Source organism: Anolis carolinensis, unplaced genomic scaffold (genome assembly GCF_035594765.1).
Source record: "Anolis carolinensis isolate JA03-04 unplaced genomic scaffold, rAnoCar3.1.pri scaffold_14, whole genome shotgun sequence".
NCBI classification, from domain to species: domain Eukaryota; kingdom Metazoa; phylum Chordata; class Lepidosauria; order Squamata; family Dactyloidae; genus Anolis; species Anolis carolinensis.
In genome coordinates, this window is record NW_026943825.1 from 3,511,706 (window position 1) to 3,536,297 (window position 24,592).

The 24,592-nt window shown below is 38.8% G+C and overlaps 1 protein-coding gene across 1 annotated transcript; it reads right to left on the bottom strand.

Moving 5' to 3' along the window:
• Positions 1–210: 210 nt before the first annotated feature.
• eef1g (eukaryotic translation elongation factor 1 gamma) lies at positions 211–17,004 on the bottom strand. Its single transcript, XM_062964937.1, has 10 exons — positions 16,868–17,004; positions 11,314–11,472; positions 10,683–10,746; positions 10,355–10,497; positions 8,421–8,564; positions 8,074–8,203; positions 6,443–6,629; positions 1,989–2,161; positions 1,782–1,906; positions 211–542 (listed from the first exon to the last, which is right to left on the bottom strand). The coding sequence occupies exons 1-10, from the start codon at positions 16,964–16,966 to the stop codon at positions 384–386; spliced, it is 1,383 nt and encodes a 460-aa protein (XP_062821007.1). The 5' UTR covers positions 16,967–17,004; the 3' UTR covers positions 211–383.
• Positions 17,005–24,592: the final 7,588 nt, after the last annotated feature.

Genomic DNA, 24,592 nt, shown 5'->3' on the forward strand with positions numbered 1-24,592 from the left:
TTGTAAGAGAAGAAGAAACCCCTTGGGTCATTTAGTCCAACCCCCTTATGCCCTTGTGTCATGGGGGCCGGATGAATGGCTTTGATGGCCTTAGTTTGGGGACCCCTGGTCTAGATGACCTCTGATAATGCTGATGTGTTCTTAACTAGGAGAATAACAACCTGGGGAATGCCCGGGCTGGCTAGGGACACAAGACACAGGGGGGCCTAATAGCACACTCAGGTTTTTAATTCATGCCTGACGACCGACCGTCACACTCTCTCTCCTCCTGTCGGGGTTTCTACTACTGGCGGAGGACGGACAGACAGACGCGGAAAGCGCCTCCTCCTCCGCCTCGAGGTCCATGTTTGGGGGAGGGTCCGGGGCCGCCCCCGGGAGCGGCATCACTTGAAGATCTTGCCCTGGTTGACGGGCTTGCCCACGTGCTTGAACTCCCCTTCCCACAGGAAGTACTCCTTCACCAGCGTCTTGCACTCGGCGCTCTCCGGGTCCAGCTTCCTCCAAGTGTACGATTCGTAGTCCACCTGCCAGTCGGGGCTCAGCTGCAGGAGACACACAGAGGACCCATGGGTTACTCTTTATCCGGACTCAACAAGGCCCCAAAAAACAAACCCAAAGTCACCGTGTGGGTTCCCAGGGCCAAGAAAGGATTCGAACCCTGGTCTCCCAGCATCCTACGTTCAAATACTCCACCCATGTGGGATCAACAAGTAGCATTATACCAAGGGAAAAGCCCTTGAAGCCAGAGTTCTGCATTATTATTGTTAATATTACTGCATTATATTATACTAGCTGTGCCCGGCCACACGTTGCTGTGACAAAGTCTGGTGGTATGGGAAATAAAGTATATTATATTATCTGCTTAGAACTGGATTATATGAGGCCCCTTCTACACAGCTGGATAAAATGCACACTGAAGTGGATTATATGGCAGTGTGGAGTCAAGATAATCAAGTGCAAAGAAGATAATTTAAGATTATAAATGGGTTATATAGCTGAGTCTACACTGCCATATAATCCAGTTAAAATCAGATAATCTGTATTTTATAGGCAGTGTGCAAGAGGCCTAAGTGAGGCCTAACTCTGCCTGTCCCCTGGGCTGAGTGGGTTGCTAGGAGACTAAGTGGGCGGAGCTTAGCCTTCTAACTGGCAGCAATTAGATAAAAACAATTATTCCTCTCCCTCTAATTAGGACTTTGTTTTTCTTTTCTTTTTATTGTATGAACATAGAGTAATGGATGAGGGGTTGTGCTGCCAAGTTTAGTGTTTCTGGGGTGTGTAGTTTTGTTGTTTTGTCCTAGGCCGAAATTTCATTACCCTTTTATATATATAGATTACTATTATATTATGGCAATATTGTTATTTTACATGTTATTATTACACATTGTTAATATATTATTATTATATTACGTAGTATCATATATTTTTTATAGATATACAGTAGAGTCTTGCTTTCTTTTCCTCTCATCCCTTCCTTGTCTTGATCCTGATGCTTTGGTTGTCCTTCTAAACATTGCATTTTGTTGGGACTCCCATGTGACTTATATTAGGCAACCGTATTCAAAAACCGAGCAGCTGAACACATCAATGTGCACACAATTCACGGCGTAATGCGAGAGCTACTTATGACACCCTTTTCTTCCATTTCATTGCGAGGTCGTGTGTGTTCACTGTACAATCTTTTTACTCGAGGGTTAATCATATGACTGTATGAGCTACTGTCGTATTCATCGTTCCCTAGACTGGAAAGCAATGGTAAAAATATTCTGGGAAATACTCACCGGAAAAGCCAGTTCCTGCCCACGGAAGACCCAAACGCCCGAAATGCTGCTGTCGTTGTTAGCGCCAAAAAGGATGACGGAGGAGAACGCGTTCTTACGCAGCTTGTCCAGGCGCTGGAACATGCCTGGCAGGGAGCAAAGAGACTGACGCTGAGTCTCGACCGAGATAAACAGGGATCGTAGGAGGGAAACCGAGGCGCATCTTACCAGTGATCAGGTTGCAGCTCATGAAGGTCTGGGCAAGCTCCTCGGGGAAGCGGTACTCGGCGTACCAGATAGACCAGCCCTCCTTGTCAAAGTGCTCCCAGAAGTGGGGCAGGGCCACCGTCAGGGTGTCCTCGTTGGAGTATTTGCGCTTGAACTCGTCCAGGACGAAGGGGCTGGAGGAAGAGACCACACAACCAAGGAGTAAAGCACCACACGGGGGAGTTTCTGATACAGTGGTAATAATAATAATAATAATAATAATAATCACATCCTCAGCTGCTGCAAGAAGATTGCACAGACAGACTACATCCTCAGCTGCTGCAAGAAGATTGCACAGACAGACTACAAGCAGAAGCATAACACCGTTGCTCAAATGATTCATTGGAACTTGTGCCACAAAGACCATCTGCCTGCGACCAAGAACTGGTGGGCTCACAAGCCGGAAAAAGTGACAGAGAATGAGCATGTCAAGCTACTCTAGGACTTCCGAATTCAGACAGACAGGGTTTTGCAGCACAAGACTCCTGACCTCACGATCGTGTTAAAAGACAAAGTATGGATTGTCGATGTCGCAATCCCAGGGGACAGCAGGATTGAAGAAAAACAACTGGAAAAGCTGACACAATATGAGGATTTAAAGATCGAATTGCAAAGACTCTGGCACAAGCCAGTCAAGGTGGTCCCAGTGGTGATGGGCACACTGGGTGCAGTGCCTAAAGACCTTGGCCTGCACTTGAACACAATTGCCACTGACAAAATCCCCACCAGCCAGCTGCAAAAGGCCACTCTACCCAGATCTGCACACATTATTCACCGATACACCACACAGTCCTAGACACTTGGGAAGTGTCCGGCGTGTGATCCAATACAATAGCCAGCAGTGTCTGCTGTGGACTCAACTTGTGTTTCAAATAATAATAAATAATAATAATAATAAAAATAATAATACATCACACAGTCCTAGACACTTGGGAAGTGTCCAACGTGGGATCCAATACAATAGCCAGCAGAGTGTCTGCTGTGGACTCAACTTGTTGTGTTTCTAATAATAATAATAATAATAATAATAATAATAATAATCATCATCATCATCATCATCATCATCATCATCATCATCATCATCATCTTTATTATATACCGCCTTATATTCCCTTCTATGCATCCACATTTTGGGTACAAAGCTCACAATTATGGAGTCTGAAGGTACCCCAGAGGCCATCCAACCCAATTTCAGCCAGGCGGGAAGACCCCATCGAAGCCCTCCCGACAGATGGCCACCCAACCTCTGCTTAGGAACCACCAGGGAAGGAGTCACCATCACCATAGATTATTATTATCATGATTATTGAATCATAGAGTTGGAAGAGATCCCAAGAGCCATCCAGTCCAACCCAATTTCTGCCAGAAGGGAAGACCCAATTGAAGCCCTCCCGACAGATGGCTATCCAGCTTCTGCCTAAACCCCTCCAAAGAGAGATTTAATCCAGCTACTTAGTGGGGCTCTTTTTGACAACATTCATGCATAGTTTGTTCCCCAGACTTGGGATCTTACTTTTGAGAAACTGAACTTATTTCCAATAGACTGTAATTTCAAGAGATATGCTATACATTTAAGTCATCAACACAGGATCTCAAAGAATCTACAGAACTTTTGGTCAAGGTTTTTTGGAACAAGCTTTTCAATACCTGTGAAGTCTTAAAAGATATATTAACCAATATTATTTTGCAAAGGTTGAATGTGTTTATATTATTTCGGTAGCCAAATTCAATTGATGTTTAAATAGTGGAGACTATTACAGTCTGGAAGATACTGCTGTGGATTATAACAGTCGACTGTACTTATTATTTTCATTATTGCTGTTAACTCTCAGGTAATATTGCATGTATATGGTGTTCTGAATTACATAGTGCAACTTATGTTTTGAAACTTTATAGTATTCGCTTATCCTTTTTACATAGAAGGAAGATAGCTCTATACTCAGAGAGGCCTGACTATTTCTGTGGCCTTTGCAAGATGCTCTAACATACACCTCTCTTTTTATGTTTTGAACCTTTATAGTGTTTGTTTATCTCTTCGACATTGTCTAGCATAGACATTTGTGTGTATTTATCATTATAATTTGCCTTCCCAATAGATGGCCAGCCAGCCTTGGTTTATATACCTCCAGAGGAGACCTCGACACATGGCTGGATAGTTATGTCAGGAGGGATTGTATTGTATCTCTGTCTGGCAGAAATGGAGTTGGACTGGATTACTTTTAGGTCCCTTCCTACTCTAGAAATCAATAATGATGATGTTTGGATAATAATGATTCTCTGGAGGCTTTTGAGCAACTCTAGGATTCTAAGAAAGAAAAACTATCTTTGCATCTTCCAAGAGTCTTGCATCACGGGGGCAATAATAGTGTGGCCCCCAAAGTGCGGAGGAACAAGAGTTGCTCCCTTTGGCCCCACAGAAGAGGAATGTGGGCTCGGCCTCAGACTGGAAGGCAGCACAAAAGGCACGTGGCAGGGCGGAGGTGGCCCACCAAACACAGCATTCGGATGCCTCCTAGTGGCTGCTTCCTTTTAAACATTGTGTAATGCTTTGCATTAAACAAAACTAATCACAGAATCATAGAGTTGGAAGAGACCCCAAAAGACATCCAGTCAGGAAGACACAATCAAAGCACTCCCAACAGAAGGCCTTCCAGTCTCTGTTTAGAAACTGAGAGGAAAAAGGAAATGTAACCAAAACATAGTCATGACCCTCCAAGTCTTGATTGTAATAAAAATAAAAAAATTATAAAGAAGGATTTTTGATACTGTGTTGTCGGAGGCTTTCATTGCCAAAATCACTGGGTTGCTGTAAGTTTTCCAGGCTGTCTGGCCATGTGTCACCCACATCTTTGGCAGAAATCCCCAGAGGTTGTGAGGTCTGTTGGAAACTAGGCAAGTGGTGTTTATATATACAGTAGAGTCTCACTTATCCAAGTCTCTGGATTATCCAAGCCATTTTTGTAGTCAATGTTTTCAATCTATCGTGATATTTTGGTGCTAAATTTGTAAATACAGTAGTCTCGCTTATCCAACGTAAACGGGCCGGCAAAACGTTGGATAAGCGAATATGTTGGATAATAAGGAGAGATTAAGGAGAAGCCTATTAAACATTAGGTTATGATTTTACAAATTAAGCACCAAAACATGTTATACAACAAATTTGACAGAAAAGGTAGTTCAATACACAGTAATGCTATGTAGTAATTACTGTATTTACAAATTTAGCACCAAAATATCACAATGTATTGAAAACATTGACTACAAAAATGCGTTGGATAATCCAGAACGTTGGATAAGCGAGTGTTGGATAAGTGAGATTCTACTGTACAGTAATTACAACATAACATTACTGCGTATTGAACTACTTTTTTGGTCAAATTTGTTGTATTTGTGCTTAATTTGTAAAATCATAACCTAATTTGATGTTTAATAGACTTTTCCTTGATCCCTCCTTATTATCCAACATATTCACTTATCCAATGTTCTGCCGGCCCGTTTATATTGGATAAGTGAGGCTCTACTGTATATATCTGTGGAATAATGTCCAGGGTGGGAGAAAGAATTCTTGTCTGTTGGAGGCAAGTGTGACTGTTGCAACTGGCCAGCTTGATTAGCACTGAATGGCCTTCAAAGCCTGGCCGCTTCCTTCCTGGGGGAATCCTTTGTTGGGAGGTGTTAGCGGGCCCTGATTGTTTCCTGTCTGGAATTCCCGTTTACAAAGTGTTGCTCTTTATTGTCCTGATTTTAGAGTTTTTGAATACTGGTGGCCAGATTTTAAAGAACAACACTCAGAAAACAGGGGATAACCTTGTTATCATGCATTTTACTCTGCCCCCTCTTCACTCCTCTTGATTTTGGTGGCAAAGCTGACATTGTTTTAAAACTTTTTATATTGTTTTTGTTAAAACTGTACCGAATTCATTTGTGTTTTTATATTGCTTATTGCCTGTTTTATTGTCTTGTTTTATATTTTAACTTGTTCATTTAACTTGTTATATTTTATATTGTTAACTTGGCCCCGTGTTAGCCGCCCCGAGTCCCTTCGGAGAGATGGTGGCGGGATACAAAAATAAAGTATTATTATTATGATGATTCAATCAGAACTCATGGGCCCTTCAGTCCAACCACATTCTGCCAAGAAGCAGGACAATCGCATTCAGACCGCCCCGCCCCCCGACAGATGGCCATCCAGTCTTGCTTAAAAGCCTCCAAAGAAGGAGCCTCCACCACACTCTGCGGCAGAGAGTTCCACTGCTGAACAGCTCTCACAGTGAGGAAGTTCTGCCTAATGTTCAGGTGGAATCTCATTTTCTGTAGTTTGAAAGACAAACAAAAGAAGAGGAGATTGAAGCCTCTTGAGGGGCTTCAAGGCACCACCATAAAGACCATTTAGTTCTGCGTTGCAGGGGCCTTACCTCTTGGGCAGGTGTGCAAAGGGGTCTTTGGACTTGGGCTCGGCGGCCAAGGCCTGCTCACACTCATCCAGCTCTTCCTCGGGCTCTGGCTTCTTCTCCTCTTTCTTCTCGGCCTTCTTCTCCTCTTTGGGCTGCTTCTCCTTCTTGGGCGCTTCCTTCTTAGGCTGGTTTTCCGCAAACTTTTTAGCTGCGAAGGCAAAGCCCAGATTTTGCTTACAGAACACGAGAGTTAAACGCAGAATGGAGGGTGGGGAGCACTGAGCCTCCAGTTATTTTAAGTGTCAATTAGTGAAAATACTGGAGTTAGATCTTGATGAGTCAAAAAGATGGGCCAGAATTGAGAAATCAATAAATGGGTTGCTGTGAGTTTCCCGGGCTGTCTGGCCATGTTCCAGAAGCATTCTTGCCTGACATTTTGCCCACATCTATAGCAGGCATCCTCAGAGGTTGTGAGGTCTGTTGGAAACTAGGCAAGAGGGATTTATATTTATTTATTTCCAACATTTATATCCCGCCCTTCTCACCCAAAGGGACTCAGGGCGGTGTACACAACTGGCAACAATTCGATGCCAACACATAAACATAACAGTAAATAAAATCCATTACAAACAATTAATACAATGTAAGAATATAAAAGTATAAAAATATAAACACATACGGTTAAAATATAGTTTATATATGTGTGGAATGTCCAGGGTGAGAGAAAGAATTCTTGTTTGCTTGAGGCAAGTGGAAATGTTGCAATTGGCAAGCTTGATAAGCACTGAATGCCTTGCAGCTTCAAAGCCTGGCTACTTTCTGCCTGGGGATATCCTTTAAGAGGTGTTCCAGACAAGAAACATACAGGGCCCGTTAACACCTCCCAACAAAGGATTCCCCCAGGCAGGAAGCAGCCAGGCCTTAAAACTGCAAGGCTTAAGCAGCTGAGGGGGAAAAGGAAGGGGCCTGAGGCTGTTAGGAATTGTGGGAGCTGAAGTCCAAAATACCTGAAGGGAAGGCCCAAGTTGGCCCAGGCCTGAACTAGTCCATATTGCAAAAAGCACATCAAAACTATGTTGGCATTAATATGGTAAAATGGGAACATTCATACATATGTGGTGGGACTGTGAGAAGTTACAGTATTAGAAATAAAAATAGTGTTGAATTAAAAATGACTTTTAACCCAGAAAATAGAAGGCATTGATCAGAATAAAGAATGGGCTGAAATTGCTATACAGTTTTCCCTCACTACTTCACGGTTCACTTTTCATGGATTCACTGTTTCGCAGTTTTTCAATAAACTCTAAAAGACTATTTAAAATCATAAAAAAATTACAATTTACAGCCTAAGGGAGGAAGGAGAAGCCGAAGGGAAGGAAAAGGAGCCCAAGCAGCAATGAGAGGAGGCGGCGGCGATTTATCAACACACAGTTGGTTGATAAAGACTTAAAATAGTGTGTAACTACTAAAATAATGTATAAATATTAAAATAAATATAGTGTCCCTACTTTGTGGATTTTCATTTATTACGGGTAGTCCTGGAACTTAACCCCAGCAATAAGTGAGGGAACACCGTACAATTTAATATTATATAATCTAATTTTAAAAATTATTAAAAATGCAGATCACTGGGGTCTTCTTAGCCCTCTTACCGTCAAACTGGGCCATTTTCTCGCAGAGCTTCACTTCTCCCAGGACCGCCTTGAACTGCGGCTGGTTGATGCAGGTCACAAACCAGCGGTTCACGTTCCCATAAGACTGGCGGAAGGAGGGCTCCAGAACCTGAAAACAACAGGGGTGCGGAGAGGGAGGCATTAGGAAAGGCCAGGAAAGGAATATCACATTGGAAGAGCCCCTTCAATTTGATTTGGGATTATTCTCCAAAAGAAAATTGGTGTTGGAATGCATTCTTGAGATAATAGTAATAGTAATAGTAATAATAATAATAATAATAATAATAATAATAATAATAATAATAGCAGCAGCCTGGGTCTCTCACCTGTTTGTACAGCCAAAGGAGAGTGCAGACCACGGTGATGTCGGCCAAGGTGACCCGCTCACCCACCAGGAACGTCCGGGTCTTTAGGTGGGAGTCCAGGAGGCTCAGGATCCGCTTCACTTCGTCCTTTGCACTCTCTGTGGCCTGTGAAGGGAGGCAGGAAGGGCGCACCATTTAAAAAGGGAGGACTACAAGGACTGGAAACATTTAATCAAACAAATCTAATAACATTAAATCAAATAAATACATAAAAGTGTCAAGAAGTGTGGGAACCCAAGAATTGTTGATGAAAAAGGTTATCACTATTCTAAATATATACCATTAGGTGCCTACCCCACATTATTCAAGGGACCTTGAATAATTGATGGGATGGCCTATATAAAAATTTGGATTGGTCATATATAACTTATATAACATTTGGTAGTGCAAGGAGGGAGGATGTATAACAAGAAAATGGCCAAATCAAAAAAAGCCCTTCGGGGTAGAGAAAGGCGGGATAGAAATATCGCAAATAAATAAATTTATGGTACATTTTTGTTTAAATAATACTAATCCACTGACAGTTCAAAGGATATCTGGAGCATTGTCTTTTTAGATAATAATAATTGGAAAAAATAGGTTAAAAACCATTTATCAAGAACAATCAAGATAAACACTCAAGAAAGAAAAGCTGGAAGAGAAATAAGAATACGAAACAATATAAGAAGGAACAAGAAGATACTACTGTTAGGTTTAAAATTAGATTTGTTATAGAGGATATATAAAATCTCTGGCATCTTTTGGAGATTTAATTGTAACAATTATAATTTTGTATTCCATCCCAACAAAACCCCACTTTCTCTGTTTTTCTCTTGCTTTGTGACATACTAGATATTTCCAAAGATTTAATCTACTAATAAGAACTCCACTATCCCCACCCTCCACTTTTCTTCTTTTTTACCCAACTCCTCAGGTTAAAAAGGGTTCAACCCTTGTGCCAGCTGAACTGCTGACCTGAAGGTTGGCGGTTCAAATTTGTGAGATGAGGTGAGCTCCAGCCTGTCAGCTCTAGCTTGCGGGGACACAAGAGAAGCCTCCCAATAGGATGGTAACATATCCAGGTGTCCCCTGGGCAACGTCTCTGTCGACAGCCAATTCTCTCACACCAGAAGCGACTTGCAGTATGTTCTCAAGTCGCTTCTGACACAATTTTAAAAACCCGATTCCTGTATTTCCCCCTCTTGTATGAAAAAACTGGAATTTTTCAATAATAATGTTGATATTATCATTAATAATAGATATTATTATTAATAATAATATTGATATTATTATTAATATTACAAAGCCCTTCTGGTTGGGGTCCAGGTCTTAAGAAAGACCTCTCCTTCGGCCTCATATAAATAAGGGAGGGACAAAAACATGGTGAAAATACACTTCACATGGGATATTTTGTCGCTGTTGTGTGTTTTCAAGTAATTTCTTATGTATTTATGTCAGACAGGCTGAATTAGATGGCCCTTGGGGATCGCTCCTAGTTAGGATTCCATCATTTTAATAAAATATATCTCGTAACTGGCAGCAACAGAACTCCCTAGGTTTGGACAGGATGGATTTTGTAATTCTGGCAGCCAATCCGACAGTTTTTCTTTCAGGTTGTCTTCCATGCAAGGACTTTGCCGTTGCTACAGTAGTGTAACTTATGGAGACTTTATCACAGGGTTTTTAGGGGCGGAGAGCATGCAAATTGTGTAAGGTGACATCATGAATTTCTATGGCTGAGCGGAGATTGGAAGCCTGGTTTCTGGACTCTGAAATGATGTTGGGAGCAAATGTGGCTCACAAGTAAACAAATGCCAATGAAACTTGCACACAGCTTTGCATCTCAAGCCGTTGGATATGGAAACTCAACAGCTCCACATTGATATAAAGGAGATGGTCTACTATCCTGATTTTACCTGCTTGTTGTAATGCATGATGCCCAAGGTAGGGAAGACCCAGGTGCTGGCTGGGGGCACAATATCGCTGTCAGCAAAGCTCACCCACTGGAGGACCTGGGCAGCCGCCTCCTTGGTGGCTCCTCGCAGCTCTTCGTTGCTGACTGAAGGAATGAAGGAGATGTCAGCAGACACAAATGCAGGTTCCAAATAAAATGGAACAAAAACAGTGAAAAAACAGTGCCTCATTGAAGCCCCATCATAATCCCCAATAGGTTTTGATCCTAACAGGTCATAATCCAATAGTCTAACAGAGGTAATGATAAAGACACATGGGGAACAGTGTTACCGTAGTGTGCAATGGCGTTGCTCTCAAACACGCAGAACCCATCGTCCCCTTCAAAAGCTGGGACCTACAAAGAAAGAGCTTTTTTAAGCCACCAAAGGGACACAAACCATTACTGCTAAGTCTATCAGTGCTAGGAAATATAGTTCTTCAGACTGCAGAGTTTCTTTAAGTCATCTGTGAACTTAGTGGTCACTCCATGAAATGATAAAAGTTTTCCTTAGGCAAGGAGGTAATTTTGCCAGTCTTTTCCTCCGAAATCCAGCCTTTGGCGATTCACTGAGAATCTTATTTTGGGACTGCCATTCCCAGAATCCTCCAGCCAGCACAGCTGGGGGTGACAATCCAAAGACACCTTTTCCCAATGCTTTGAAAATTTGGGGGAAAGGGGCCAAGGTCAGATCCTGTGTGTATCGACTTTAAATCAATGTACAGCAATGAATTTAAGAGCAAGTGAACTTATGGGGACCCTGTGAATTTCAGAAGGTTTTCTTCGGCAAGGAACATCCAGAGGTGGGTCCTGCCAGTACCTTCTCTGAAATTGAGCCTTCCCCAGCCAAATACCAACCAGAACTTAGCTCCCAAGAACATGTTTCCCAGTATGATAGGTTCCAGCTGCATCCCAGAGACTCACCTTCCCAACTGGGAATTTCTTCAGGAACTCAGGGGTCTTGTTGGTCTGTCCAAAGTGGAACTGGGGTGGGGTGGAGAGGACCTTGATCTTGGCGCCGCTGTACTGGGCCGCGATGAGGACCTTGAAAGCCCTCCAGTTTTCTGGGTAAGTGTAGAGAGTCTGTGGAAGGAAAAACGAGGGTGAGGAGCCGGATCCGACTCAGTGACCCAACTAAGGCGGATCCCAAGATGATTCCAAGAATGCGTTCTAAGAAGGCAAAAAGTCAAAAGAGTCACATGGCTTGCTGATTGAATAGATTGATTTTTAAAGCTCTGCTATGCAAGTTCACTGCAGTATTTATCGCCAAGGGCTCTGGGGCCTTCCCATCTTCAGAAATAAACAAACCCATCGTCCTAATTCCCTCAAAATATTCTTAAGGATCCATTTCACCCTGGATATTCTTTTGTTAATTATTAATATCCAGCAGATGGTATAGGATGATAGATTGATAGATAGATGCACAGATTTGTTCTATGGTTTTCATGCTGATGTGGCATAACAGGGTTGCGCAATATCAGCGATTAGAATGTGGAAAGATGGGTGCTTTGTTTTAGAACTGTACATAGGTAATGTGTATTGGGGATACAAGACAGAGCTCTACTAAACCGTGCAATCCCTCCTTACACAAAACCACACCCATTATCCACGAACAACCTCAACTATGTGGCATGGCAAGCTGCCATTCTATCACTTTGCCACATCTCACTATGGAAATCTGTCATATACCAAATCAATTTATGCTCAACATCGTTTATTCCTCTTTGGGAGATAGATATAGAAGTCATTCACAGCCTTAAACTGAATCTATAGGACTGCCATTTGCCCAGTTCTGGAGATACTTTTCCCAATACTGACCCATATCATCTTTAGCTATTAAAGACACATCTACACTGACCACCAGATTCAAACTGGTGTTGAAAGAAGTGGTTTCACTGCATATAGGAAATCCTGGCGCCAGTTTGAGGCCCAGATGCTGATGGAATACAACCTCATTACCCCCCCCCCCCCCCCAAGATGGTTAAGGATGATGGGAACAGGAATCCTTCAACATCACAAGGACAACAGGCTCTCAGATCATCCAATCATAAAGTTCATGTTGTAACAGTAGGTAGAATATGCCTCGGATCAGATCATGGAGACTCCACTTAGCAAAGAAAAATATCACAGTCGGCATTTCCAAATGTTCCTTTTAATAATCTTCCCTACATATGCTTTGGATTACAAATGCCAAAAGTCCCTATTAGCACTAGGAAGGGGAGGAGAAGGGGATTATGGGCATTGCCATCCGCAAATGAAAAGCAATCCAAAGTATTTCCAAGCAGTAGAGAGAACAGAAGAACAGGATGAATGGAAATGCTGTCCAAAATGCCCAGAGAGGTAAAGCAGAAAATGAGGATTAGGGGAAATTGTATAGCAAAATAGCCATAAGAGCTAAAGGCAACTATAGCACTAATTATTACAGTATTATTATTGTTTATTTATAACCAGTTTTTTCTCTCCACAAACAAGACTCAAAGTGTACTTATTATTGGTATTAGAATGTATTATTATTAATATTATGTTTATACCCCACATTGTCTAAATAAACAAGACTCAAAGGGGCTATGTATCGGTTATTATTATTATTATGCCCATTTTACTTTCCAAAAACAAGAATCAAAGCGGCTATGTATCTATTATTAGTATTAGCATGCATTATTACTTATTATTATGATGTTTATACCCTGCTTATTCTCGCCACAAACAAGACCCAAAGTGGCTATGTATTAGGATTAGCATGTATTATTATGTTTATTTATACCCCACTTTCTTTACACAAACAAGACTCAAACTAGCTATGTATCTATTATTAGTATTAGCATGTATTATTATTATTGTTTATTTATACCCCACTTCTCTCCAGAAACAAGACTCAAAGTGGCTATGTATCTATTATTAGTATTAGCGTGTATTATTATTATTGTTGTTGTTGTTGTTGTTTATTTATACCCCACTTATTCTCTCCACAAACAAGACTCAAAGTGGCCATGTATCTATTATTAGTATTAGCATGCATTATTATTACTTTATTATTATTACAAATATTATGTTTATACCCTACTTTCTCTCCACAAACAAGAATCAAAGTGGCCATGTATCTATTATTAGTATTAGCATGTATTATTACTATTATGTTTATTATTTATACTCGGCTTATTCTCTCCACAAACATTATTATTATTACTACTACGAATATTATGTTTATACCCTACTTTCTTTCCACAAACAAGTAGCTATGTATCTATTATTAGTATTATCATATATTATTTATTATGTATTCTTACCCCACTTATTCTCTCCACAAATGAGACCCAAAGTAGCTATGTATCTATTATTAGTATTAGCATGTATTATTACTATTATGTTTATCATTTATACTCCGCTTATTCTCTCCACAAACAAGACTCAAAGTGGCTATGTATCGATTATTAGTATTAGCATGTATTATTACTGTCGTGTTTATGATTTATACTCCGCTTATTCTCTCCACAAACAAAACTCAAAGTGGCTATGTATCTAATATTAGTATTAGCATGCATTGTTACACTATTATTATTATTATTACAATTATGTTTATACCCTACTTTCTTTCCACAAACAAGACTCAAAGTGGCTATGTATCTATTATTAGTATTAGCATGTATTATTACTATTATGTTTATTATTTATACTCCGCTTATTCTCTCCACAAACGAGACCCAAAGCGGCTAAGGAGCGCAAGAGACTAATATTAGTATTAGCATGCATTGTTACACTATTATTATTATGTTTATATTATGTATCGATTATTAGTATTAGCATATATTATTACTATTATATTTATAATTTATACTCCGCTTATTCTCTCCACAAACGAGACCCAAAGCGGCTAAGGAGTGCAAGAGACTAATATTAGTATTAGCATGCATTGTTACACTATTATTATTATGATGTTTATATTATGTATCTATTATTAGTATTAGCATATATTATTACTATTATATTTATAATTTATACTCTGCTTATTCTCTCCACAAACGAGACCCAAAGCGGCTAAGGAGCGCAAGAGACTAATATTAGTATTAGCATGCATTGTTACACTATTATTATTATGATGTTTATATTATGTATCTATTATTAGTATTAGCATATATTATTACTATTATATTTATAATTTATACTCTGCTTATTCTCTCCACAAACGAGACCCAAAGCGGCTAAGGAGCGCAAGAGACTAATATTAGTATTAGCATGCATTGTTACACTATTATTATTATGATGTTTATATTATGTATCTATTATTAGTATTAGCATATATTATTACTATTATATTTATAATTTATACTCTGCTTATTCTCTCCACAAACGAGACCCAAAGCGGCTAAGGAGCGCAAGAGACTAATATTAGTATTAGCATGCATTGTTACACTATTATTATTATTATTATGATGTTTATATTATGTATCCATTATTAGTATTAGCATATATTATTACTATTATATTTATAATTTATACTCTGCTTATTCTCTCCACAAACGAGACCCAAAGCGGCTAAGGAGCGCAAGAGACTAATATTAGTATTAGCATGCATTGTTACACTATTATTATTATTATGTTTATATTATGTATCGATTATTAGTATTAGCATATATTATTACTATTATATTTATAATTTATACTCTGCTTATTCTCTCCACAAACGAGACCCAAAGCGGCTAAGGAGCGCAAGAGACTAATATTAGTATTAGCATGCATTGTTACACTATTATTATTATTATGTTTATATTATGTATCGATTATTAGTATTAGCATATATTATTACTATTATATTTATAATTTATACTCTGCTTATTCTCTCCACAAACGAGACCCAAAGCGGCTAAGGAGCGCAAGAGACTAATATTAGTATTAGCATGCATTGTTACACTATTATTATTATTATTATGTTTATATTATGTATCAATTATTAGTATTAGCATATATTATTACTATTATATTTATAATTTATACTCTGCTTATTCTCTCCACAAACGAGACCCAAAGCGGCTAAGGAGCGCAAGAGACTAATATTAGTATTAGCATGCATTGTTACACTATTATTATTATGATGTTTATATTATGTATCCATTATTAGTATTAGCATATATTATTACTATTATATTTATAATTTATACTCTGCTTATTCTCTCCACAAACGAGACCCAAAGCGGCTAAGGAGCGCAAGAGACTAATATTAGTATTAGCATGCATTGTTACACTATTATTATTATTATTATGTTTATATTATGTATCCATTATTAGTATTAGCATATATTATTACTATTATATTTATAATTTATACTCTGCTTATTCTCTCCACAAACGAGACCCAAAGCGGCTAAGGAGTGCAAGAGACTAATATTAGTATTAGCATGCATTGTTACACTATTATTATTATGTTTATATTATGTATCGATTATTAGTATTAGCATGTATTATTACTATTATGTTTATACTTTATACTCCGCTTATTCTCTCCACAAACGAGACCCAAAACGAGATCGAAAACGTGCAGGAGAACAGGGTGATGGGCAATGCAGTCCACAATGGCTAGTAATGCAAAGTATTATGACAGCAAAAGAACAGGATGATGGGCACCATATTGCCACAAGGCTTCTCAGTCCCAGCTGTCAAAACAGGCCAGAACAACAACATACAGTAGAGTCTCACTTATCCAACACTCGCTTATCCAACGTTCTGGATTATCCAACGCATTTTTGTAGTCAATGTTTTCAATATATTGTGATATTTTGGTGCTAAATTTGTAAATACAGTAATTACTACATAGCATTACTGAGTATTGAACTACTTTTTCTGTCAAATTTGTTGTAAAACATGATGTTTTGGTGCTTAATTTGTAAAATCATAACCTAATTTGATGTTTAATAGGCTTTTCCTTAATCTCTCCTTATTATCCAACATATTCGCTTATCCAACATTCTGCCGGCCCGTTTACGTTGGATAAGTGAGACTCTACTGTATAAGAGACATTAATGGATTATATCAGTGTGCTGAATGCAAGAATGGGCCAACTTGGGTCCTTCAGAGGTTTTGGACTTCAACTCCCAGAATTCCTCACAGCCTCAGGCCCCTTCCTTTTCCCCCTCAGCCGCTTAAGCGGCTGAGGGGGGAAAGGAAAGGGCCTGAGGCTGTGAGGAATTCTGGGAGTTGAAGTCCAAAACCCCTGAAGGACCCAAGTTGGCCCATGCCTGCTATACTGTCTCCTCTCCTCAGACTTTTAGGCCCAAGAAGCAACTTCGACACCCGACACTCCCACCCGAGGCTCTCCCGGCCCGGATTTCTCGCCCACCGGGCCGCTTCCCCGCCCCAATATGGGTCCCAAAACCTCCGCCGGGGTCCCTTCTCCCCGCTCGCCTCCCTCCGAGGCCCCGCCGCCGCTCCAGGAACCCGATGGAAGCGGATGGACGCCGGTCCCCCCTCAGGAAAGCGAGCTCACCCCGGCCGCCGCCATCTTCGCGAGGAGAGGAAAAGGAGGAGCGTCGCGCGGCGCGGCCGTAAAGCGAGAGCGAGCCCCGGCGGCGCAGGAGTGCGACATTCCTCGCGGGCCTCTTCTGTGACGTCACCAGAGAGAGAGAGAGATTGACAGAGAGAGGGGCGGGGCCCTGCGGATAAGAAACGTCCAAGAAAACATAGAGCTAGCAAAAAGACTAGACCACCATTTCCCCCCTTAATCGGATAGGGAGTTTCCAAGTTGCGCTGTGCAATTAGATCCGAAATTTTATCCCAACACATTGTTATAGTGCTATTAATGTTGGTATATATTATTATTATTATTATTGACACAACGACGTTGTATGACACAGCAAACAAGATAGATATGCTGGGTTTCGTTTCACAAAATCACAAGTCGAACACTTCCCAAGTGTCTAGGACTGTGTGATGTATTATTATTATTATTATTATTATTATTATTTTATTATGACACAGCAAACAAGATAGATATGCTGGATTTCGTTTCACAAAATCACAAGTCGAACACTTCCCAAGTGTCTAGGACTGTGTGATGTATTATTATTATTATTATTATTATTATTATTATTATTATTTTATTATGACACAGCAAACAAGATAGATATGCTGGGTTTCGTTTCACAAAATCACAAGTCGAACACTTCCCAAGTGTCTAGGACTGTGTGATGTATTATTATTATTATTATTATTATTATTATTATTATTATTATTATTTTATTATGACACAGCAAACAAGATAGATATGCTGGGTTTCGTTTCACAAAATCACAAGTCGAACACTTCCCAAGTGTCTAGGACTGTGTGATGTATTATTATTATTATTATTATTATTATTATTATTATTATTATTATTATTTTATTATGACACAGCAAACAAGATAGATATGCTGGGTTTCGTTTCACAAAATCACAAGTCGAACACTTCCCAAGTGTCTAGGACTGTGTGATGTATTATTATTATTATTATTATTATTATTATTATTATTATTATTATTTTATTATGACACAGCAAACAAGATAGATATGCTGGGTTTCGTTTCACAAAATCACAAGTCGAACACTTCCCAAGTGTCTAGGACTGTGTGATGTATTATTATTATTATTATTATTATTATTATTATTATTTTATTATGACACAGCAAACAAGATAGATATGCTGGGTTTCGTTTCACAAAACCACAAGTCAAACACTTCCCAAGTGTCTAGGACTGTGTGATGTATTATTATTATTATTATTATTATTATTATTATTATTTTATTATGACACAGCAAACAAGATAGATATGCTGGGTTTCGTTTCACAAAACCACAAGTCAAACACTTCCCAAGTGTCTAGGACTGTGTGATGTATTTTCGGATGATGATGCAGATCCCAGCAGAGTGGCCTTTTGCAGTTGGCAGATGGTGATTTTGTCAATGTCTATTGTTTCCAAATGCCGGCTGAGATCTTTTGGCACGGCACCCAGTGTGCCCATCACCACCAGGACCACCTGCACTGGTTTCTGCCAGAGTCTTTGCAGTTCAATCTTGAGGTCCTGAGAGCGGCTGAGTTTTTCCTGTTGTTTTTCGTCAATGCAACTGTCACCTGGGATGGCGACATCAATGATCCAAACCTTGTTCTTTTCCACAACTGTGATGTCTAGTGTGTTGTGTTCCAGAACTTTGTCAGTCTGGATTCGGAAGTCCCACAGTATCTTTGCGTGCTCATTTTCCAATACTTTTGCAGGTTTGTGATCCCACCAGTTCTTTCCTGCTGGGAGGTGGGACTTGAGTTCCAATGAATCATTTGGGCCACATAGTTGTGCCTCTGTTTGTAGTCTGTCTGTGCGATTTTCTTACAGCAGCTGAGGAGATGATCCATGGTTTCGTCGGTTTCCTTGCACAGTCTGCATTATTATTATTATTATTATTATTATTATTATTATTATTATTATTATTATGTAAGAGGGGGAGCCAAAGAAGGCAGTTCCATCTTGTCTCTTGTGCCATGTGTTGGGGGCCCCTCCCCCCAGTAACATAATATGCTATTAATATGATATAATATATATATACATGTGTGTGCGTGTGTATATAATATACAATAATATATAATAATAATATATAATAATAGTTCCAACTTGTCCCTTGTGCTATAGAAACATGCTATACTAATTTTACATATACAGTAGAGTCTCACTTATCCAACACTCGCTTATCCAACATTCTGGATTATCCAACGCATTTTTGTAGTCGATGTTTTCAATATATCATGATATTTTGGTGCTAAATTCGTAAATACAGTAATTACAACATAACATTACTGTGAATTGAACTCCTTTTTATGTAAAATTTGTTGTATTACATGATGTTCTGGTGCTTAATTTGTCAAATCATAACCTAATTTGATGTTTAATAGGCTTCTCCTTAATCTCTCCTTATTATCCAACATATTTGCTTATCCAACGTTCTGTCGGCCTGTTTACGTTGGATAAGTGAGACTCTACTGTACATGTGTGTGCGTGTGTATATAATATACAATATACAATAATATATAATAATAATATATAATAATAGTTCCAACTTGTCCCTTGTGCCATAGAAACATGCTATACTAATTTTACATATATATATAATTTACAATAATTTATAAATATATAATATATTGTATACACTTACAATATTGATAATATTATAATGCAATACAATATTATACTAATAATATAACATAATGATATTATTAATAATTTTATATATATATATATATATATATATAATAATAATAATATAATATTAATGGTAAAATTAGGTGCCTCGGCTTATATTCGGGTCGGCTTATACTCGAGTATATACAGTAATATAATATGAGATTACTGTGTGTATATATATATATATATATATACAATAAAATATACAATAATATATAATAATGATGCTAATATTGTGCTATGCTAATAATATACTATATAAATATAATAAAATATACAATAATATTTATTAATATAATGTATATACATTTAATAGCGACAACAATATTAGAATGTATTACAATAGGATACTAATAATAATACAATATGAATTCTATATTTAATATTACATGTAAGATTACTAATGATATTACAGTATAGTGGTATAGTACAATATAGTAATATATAATGCTAATATTGTGTTATGCTAATAATATAATATACAATAAAATATACAATAATATATAATAATATAATATATTGTATATACATTTAATATTGACAACAGTATTATAATGTATTACAATATGATAGTAATAATAATACATTATAATAATATGAATTATACTTTTAATATTACATGTAGTTAAGGTAAATGTTAATAATTAATAATTTTTTTTTCGTGTCAGGAGCAACCGGAGTTGCTTCTGGAGTGAGAGAATTGGCCATCTGTAAGGACGTTGCCCAGGGGACGTTACCCGGATGTTTTGATGTTTTACCATCCTTGTGGGAGGCTTCTCTCATGTCCCCGCATAGAGCTGGAGCTGACAGAGGGAGCTCATCTGCGCTCTCTGTGGGTGGGATTTGAACTTGACAGCTTTCAGGTCAGCAACCCAACCTTCAAGTCACGAGGCTTTTATCCCCTAAGCCACCGGAGGCACCTATTAATAATATTAATAATTATATTATTATTAATTATATTAGTAACTATCTGTGCCCGGCCACGCGTTGCTGTGGCATTGTCTGGTGGTGTTGGTGAGAAATTGTTGAGGTCGTGGTGGTATTGAATGTCTGTTGTATGGTCGTCTTTATGTTTATTATGAACACTGAAGTGGATTATATGGCAGTGTGGAGTCAAGATAATCCAGTGCAAAGCAGATAATATAAGATTATAAATGGGTTATATAGCTGTGTGGAAGGGCCTTGAGTCTACACTGCCATATAATCCAGTTCAAATCTGATAATCTGTGGAACAGGCCTAAGTGAGGCCTAACTGTGGCTGTCCCCTGGGCTGAGTAGGTTGCTAGGAGACCAAGTGGGCGGAGCTTAGCCTTCAAACTGGCAGCAATTGGATAAAAACTATTATTCCTCTCCCTGTAATTAGGACTTTATTTTTCTTTTCCTTTTTGTTGTATCAACCTAGAGCCGTGGATGATGGGTTGTGTTGTCAAATTTCGAGGTTGGGGGGCCTGTAGTTTTGTTGTTTTGTCCGCTGCCCTGATGCCATCACTCTTTTATATATATAGACCAGGGGTCCCCAAACTAAGGCCCGGGGGCCGGATGCGGCCCTCCAAGGTCATTTACCTGGCCCCTGCCTTCAGTTTTATAATATAATACTTTTATATCAGTTTTAATAATATAATATATTGTATATACATATGATATTGATAATAATATGTTATACAATATAATATTAATAATAATAGCATATAATAATATTAATTATATGTTATATATTACATATAATATTACAGTATAGTGGTATAGTTCAATATAGTAATACAGTAGAGTCTCACTTATCCAAGCTAAACGGGCTGGCAGAAGCTTGGATAAGCGAATAACTTGGATAATAAGGAGGGATTAAGGAAAAGCCTATTAAACATCAAATTAGGTTATGATTTTACAAATTAAGCACCAAAACTTCATGTCATACAACAAATTTGACAGAAAAAGTAGTTCAATACGCAGTAATGTTATGTTGTAATTACTGTATTTAGGAATTTAGCACCAAAATATCACAATATATTGAAAACATTGACGACAAAAATGGCTTGGATTATCCAGAGGCTTGGATAAGCGAGGCTTGGATAAGTGAGACTCTGCTGTATATAATGCTAATATTGTATTATGCTAATAATATAATACATATTGTATGTACATACAGCTGCTCTGAGTCCCCTTCAGGGTGAGAAGAGCAGGATATAAATGTAATAAATAAATGTAGTAAATGAATAAATAAATAATTTTGGACTTAGGCTCGCCCAAAGTCTGAAATGACTTGAAGGCACACAACAACAACAATCCTAATTAACCTGACTATCTCATTGGCCAGAAGCAGGCCCACACTTCCCATTGAAATCCTGATAGGTTTATGCTGGTTACAATTGTTTTCATTTGTAAATATTGTATTGTTCTTTCATTGTTGTTGTTTTGCACTACAAATAAGACATGTGCAGTGTGCATAGGGATTTGTCCGTTTTTTTTTTTTTCCAAATGATAATTCGGCCCCTCCACAGTCTGAAGGATTGTGGACCGGCCCTCGGCTTAAAAAGTTTGAGGACCCCTGATATAGATAATATCCTGGGGGAGAAGACCAGTATATAAATAAAATAAAATAAAATAAAATAAAATAAATAAATAAATACTCTTAAACCAGCCCAGGCTCAGACCCGAGGCTTCCTCCGCCTTCATTACGGTTGACACAAATCTCAGCCTGAAATCCAAGATAAGAATGCCCGTAAAAGTCCAGAGAGCGAAGGCAGGGCTTTCTTCTGGAACACGATGGTCAATCGCACCCGCCCTGCCCCGTGGTTATAAATCGGGGCCGTCCTTGGTCTTGGCGCAGGTGAAATCCTCCTCTTTGCAGGTTAAATCTTTCCTTCCAAATTAGTTTGTAATAATTTTCTTTCATTCTAATTGGCATGTTTTTTAATTGTCTTGTTTTCCATATCTCCTCCCATTCTTTTTCCGTTATCTTTGTTCCTAATTCCTCCTCCCATGATTCTCTTAATGCTAATCTTTTCTTTTTTTTTCTATGTCTTTCATTAATATTTTATATATTTTACTTGTTGTTCCTTTTAATGGCTCACTATATTTAACATCAAGAAGGTTAAATATTATGAATAAGAATAATAATGAAAAATGCTGGCGAGGGTGCCAGGAAATTGGAACCTACCTGCGTATGTGGTGGGATTGTAAACATGTAAAAGGTTTTTGGGAATTGGTCATAAGGGAAATAGAAAATATTATGAATATAAACATTAGAAGGAATCCAGTGGAAATATTACTTTTAATTAAAAAAGAGGATGCGAAAGATAAGAGGGAAAAAATTTAATAGACGTGCTAATAACAGCAGCTAGATTACTAATTGCAAAATATTGGAAAGGAGAAATGAAAATACAAATTAATGAATGGTATAAAGAAGTTTGGCGAATGGCACTGAATGACAAGCTAACATCAAGGGGATTATGGAACAAAATGATTTTGAAAGTATTTGGAGAAAATTTCTAGAAAAATTATTGGAAAAAGAAGATGGGAATTTACCTCCAAATGAAGAATTGAACTTTTGGGTTGTCGAAGGCTTTCATGGCCGGGATCACAGGGTTGTTGTATGTCTTTCGGGCTGTGTGGCCATGTTCCAGAAGCATTCTCTCCTGACGTTTCGCCCACATCTATGGCAGGCATCCTCAGAGGTTGTGAGGTATGGATAAATTAAGTAAGGAAAGGAAAGAATATATATCTGTATAGAGTCCAGGGTGTGGCAAGAGTTCTTTGTCACTGGGAGCCAGCATTAATGTTTCAGTTAATCACCCTAATTGGCACTGGAAATGTTTTGTCCCTTGCCTGGGGGCATCCTTTGTTCAGTCAAGTCCTTATTGTGTTGGTTCCCATCTACTGTTTTGATTTTGGAGTTTTGTAATACTGGTAGCCAGATTTTGTTCATTTTCATGGTTTCCTCCTTTCTGTTGAAGTTGTCCACATGCTTGTGGATTTCAATGGCTTCTCTGTGTCGTCTGACATGATAGTTGTTAGAATGGTCCAGCATTTTTGTGTTCTCAAATAGTATTCTGTGTCCAGGCTGGTTCATCAAATGCTCTGCTATGGCTGATTTCTCTGGTTGAATTAGTCTGCAGTGCCTTTCATGTTCTTTGACTCTTGTTTGGTCAATGCTGCGTTTGGTGGTCCCTATGTAGACTTGTCCACAGCTGCATGGTATCCGGTAGACTCCTGCAGAGGAGAGAGGATCCCTCTTGTCCTTCGCTGACCGTAGCATTTGTTGGATTTTCTTCGTGGGTCTGTAGATGGTTTGTAGGTTGTGCTTCTTCATCAGTTTGCCTATGCGGTCAGTAGTTCCCTTGATGTATGGTAGGAACACCTTTCCTCTGGGTGGATCTTTGTCTTGACTCTCATGGCTTGTTCTTGGCCTTGCAGCTCTTCTGATGTCCGTGGTGGAGTCTCCATTGGCCTGTAGAGCCCAGTTTAGGTGGTTGAGTTCACCTTGGAGGAGGTGAGGTTCGCAGATTCTTTGTGCACGGGTCTGTCAGGGCTTTGATTGTGCTCCTTTTTTGACTTGGGTGATGGTTGGAGTTTTTATGAAGGTATCTATCTGTGTGTGTAGGTTTTCTGTAAACTGTGTGGCCCAATTGTTGATTGGGTTTGCGGATGACCAGAACATCTAGAAATGGCCGTTTTCCTTCCTTTTCTTTTTCCATGGTGAATTGGATGTTTGGGTGGATGCTGTTAAGATGGTCCAGGAACTTGCTGAGTTCTTCCTCTCCACGGCTCCAAATTGTGAAGGTGTCATCTACATATCTGAACCAAACAGACATGCATGTGGACAACTTCAACAGAAAGGAAGAAACCATGAAAATGAACAAAATCTGGCTACCAGTATTACAAAACTCCAAAATCAAAACAGTAGATGGGAACCAACACAATGAGGGCTTGACTGAACAAAGGATGCCCCCAGGCAAGGGACAAAACATTTCCAATGCCAATTAGGGTGATTAACTGAAACATTAATGCTG

Coding starts and splice junctions, on each gene's coding strand:
- eef1g (XM_062964937.1), bottom strand. CDS start 16,966: ATGTCGCACTCCTGCGCCGCCGGGGCTCGCTCTCGCTTTACGGCCGCG. Junction 1,907..1,988: donor GAGCTGCAACCTGATCACTG/GTAAGATGCGCC, acceptor GCTCCCTGCCAG/GCATGTTCCAGCGCCTGGAC. Junction 543..1,781: donor GGCAGGAACTGGCTTTTCCG/GTGAGTATTTCC, acceptor TGTCTCCTGCAG/CTGAGCCCCGACTGGCAGGT.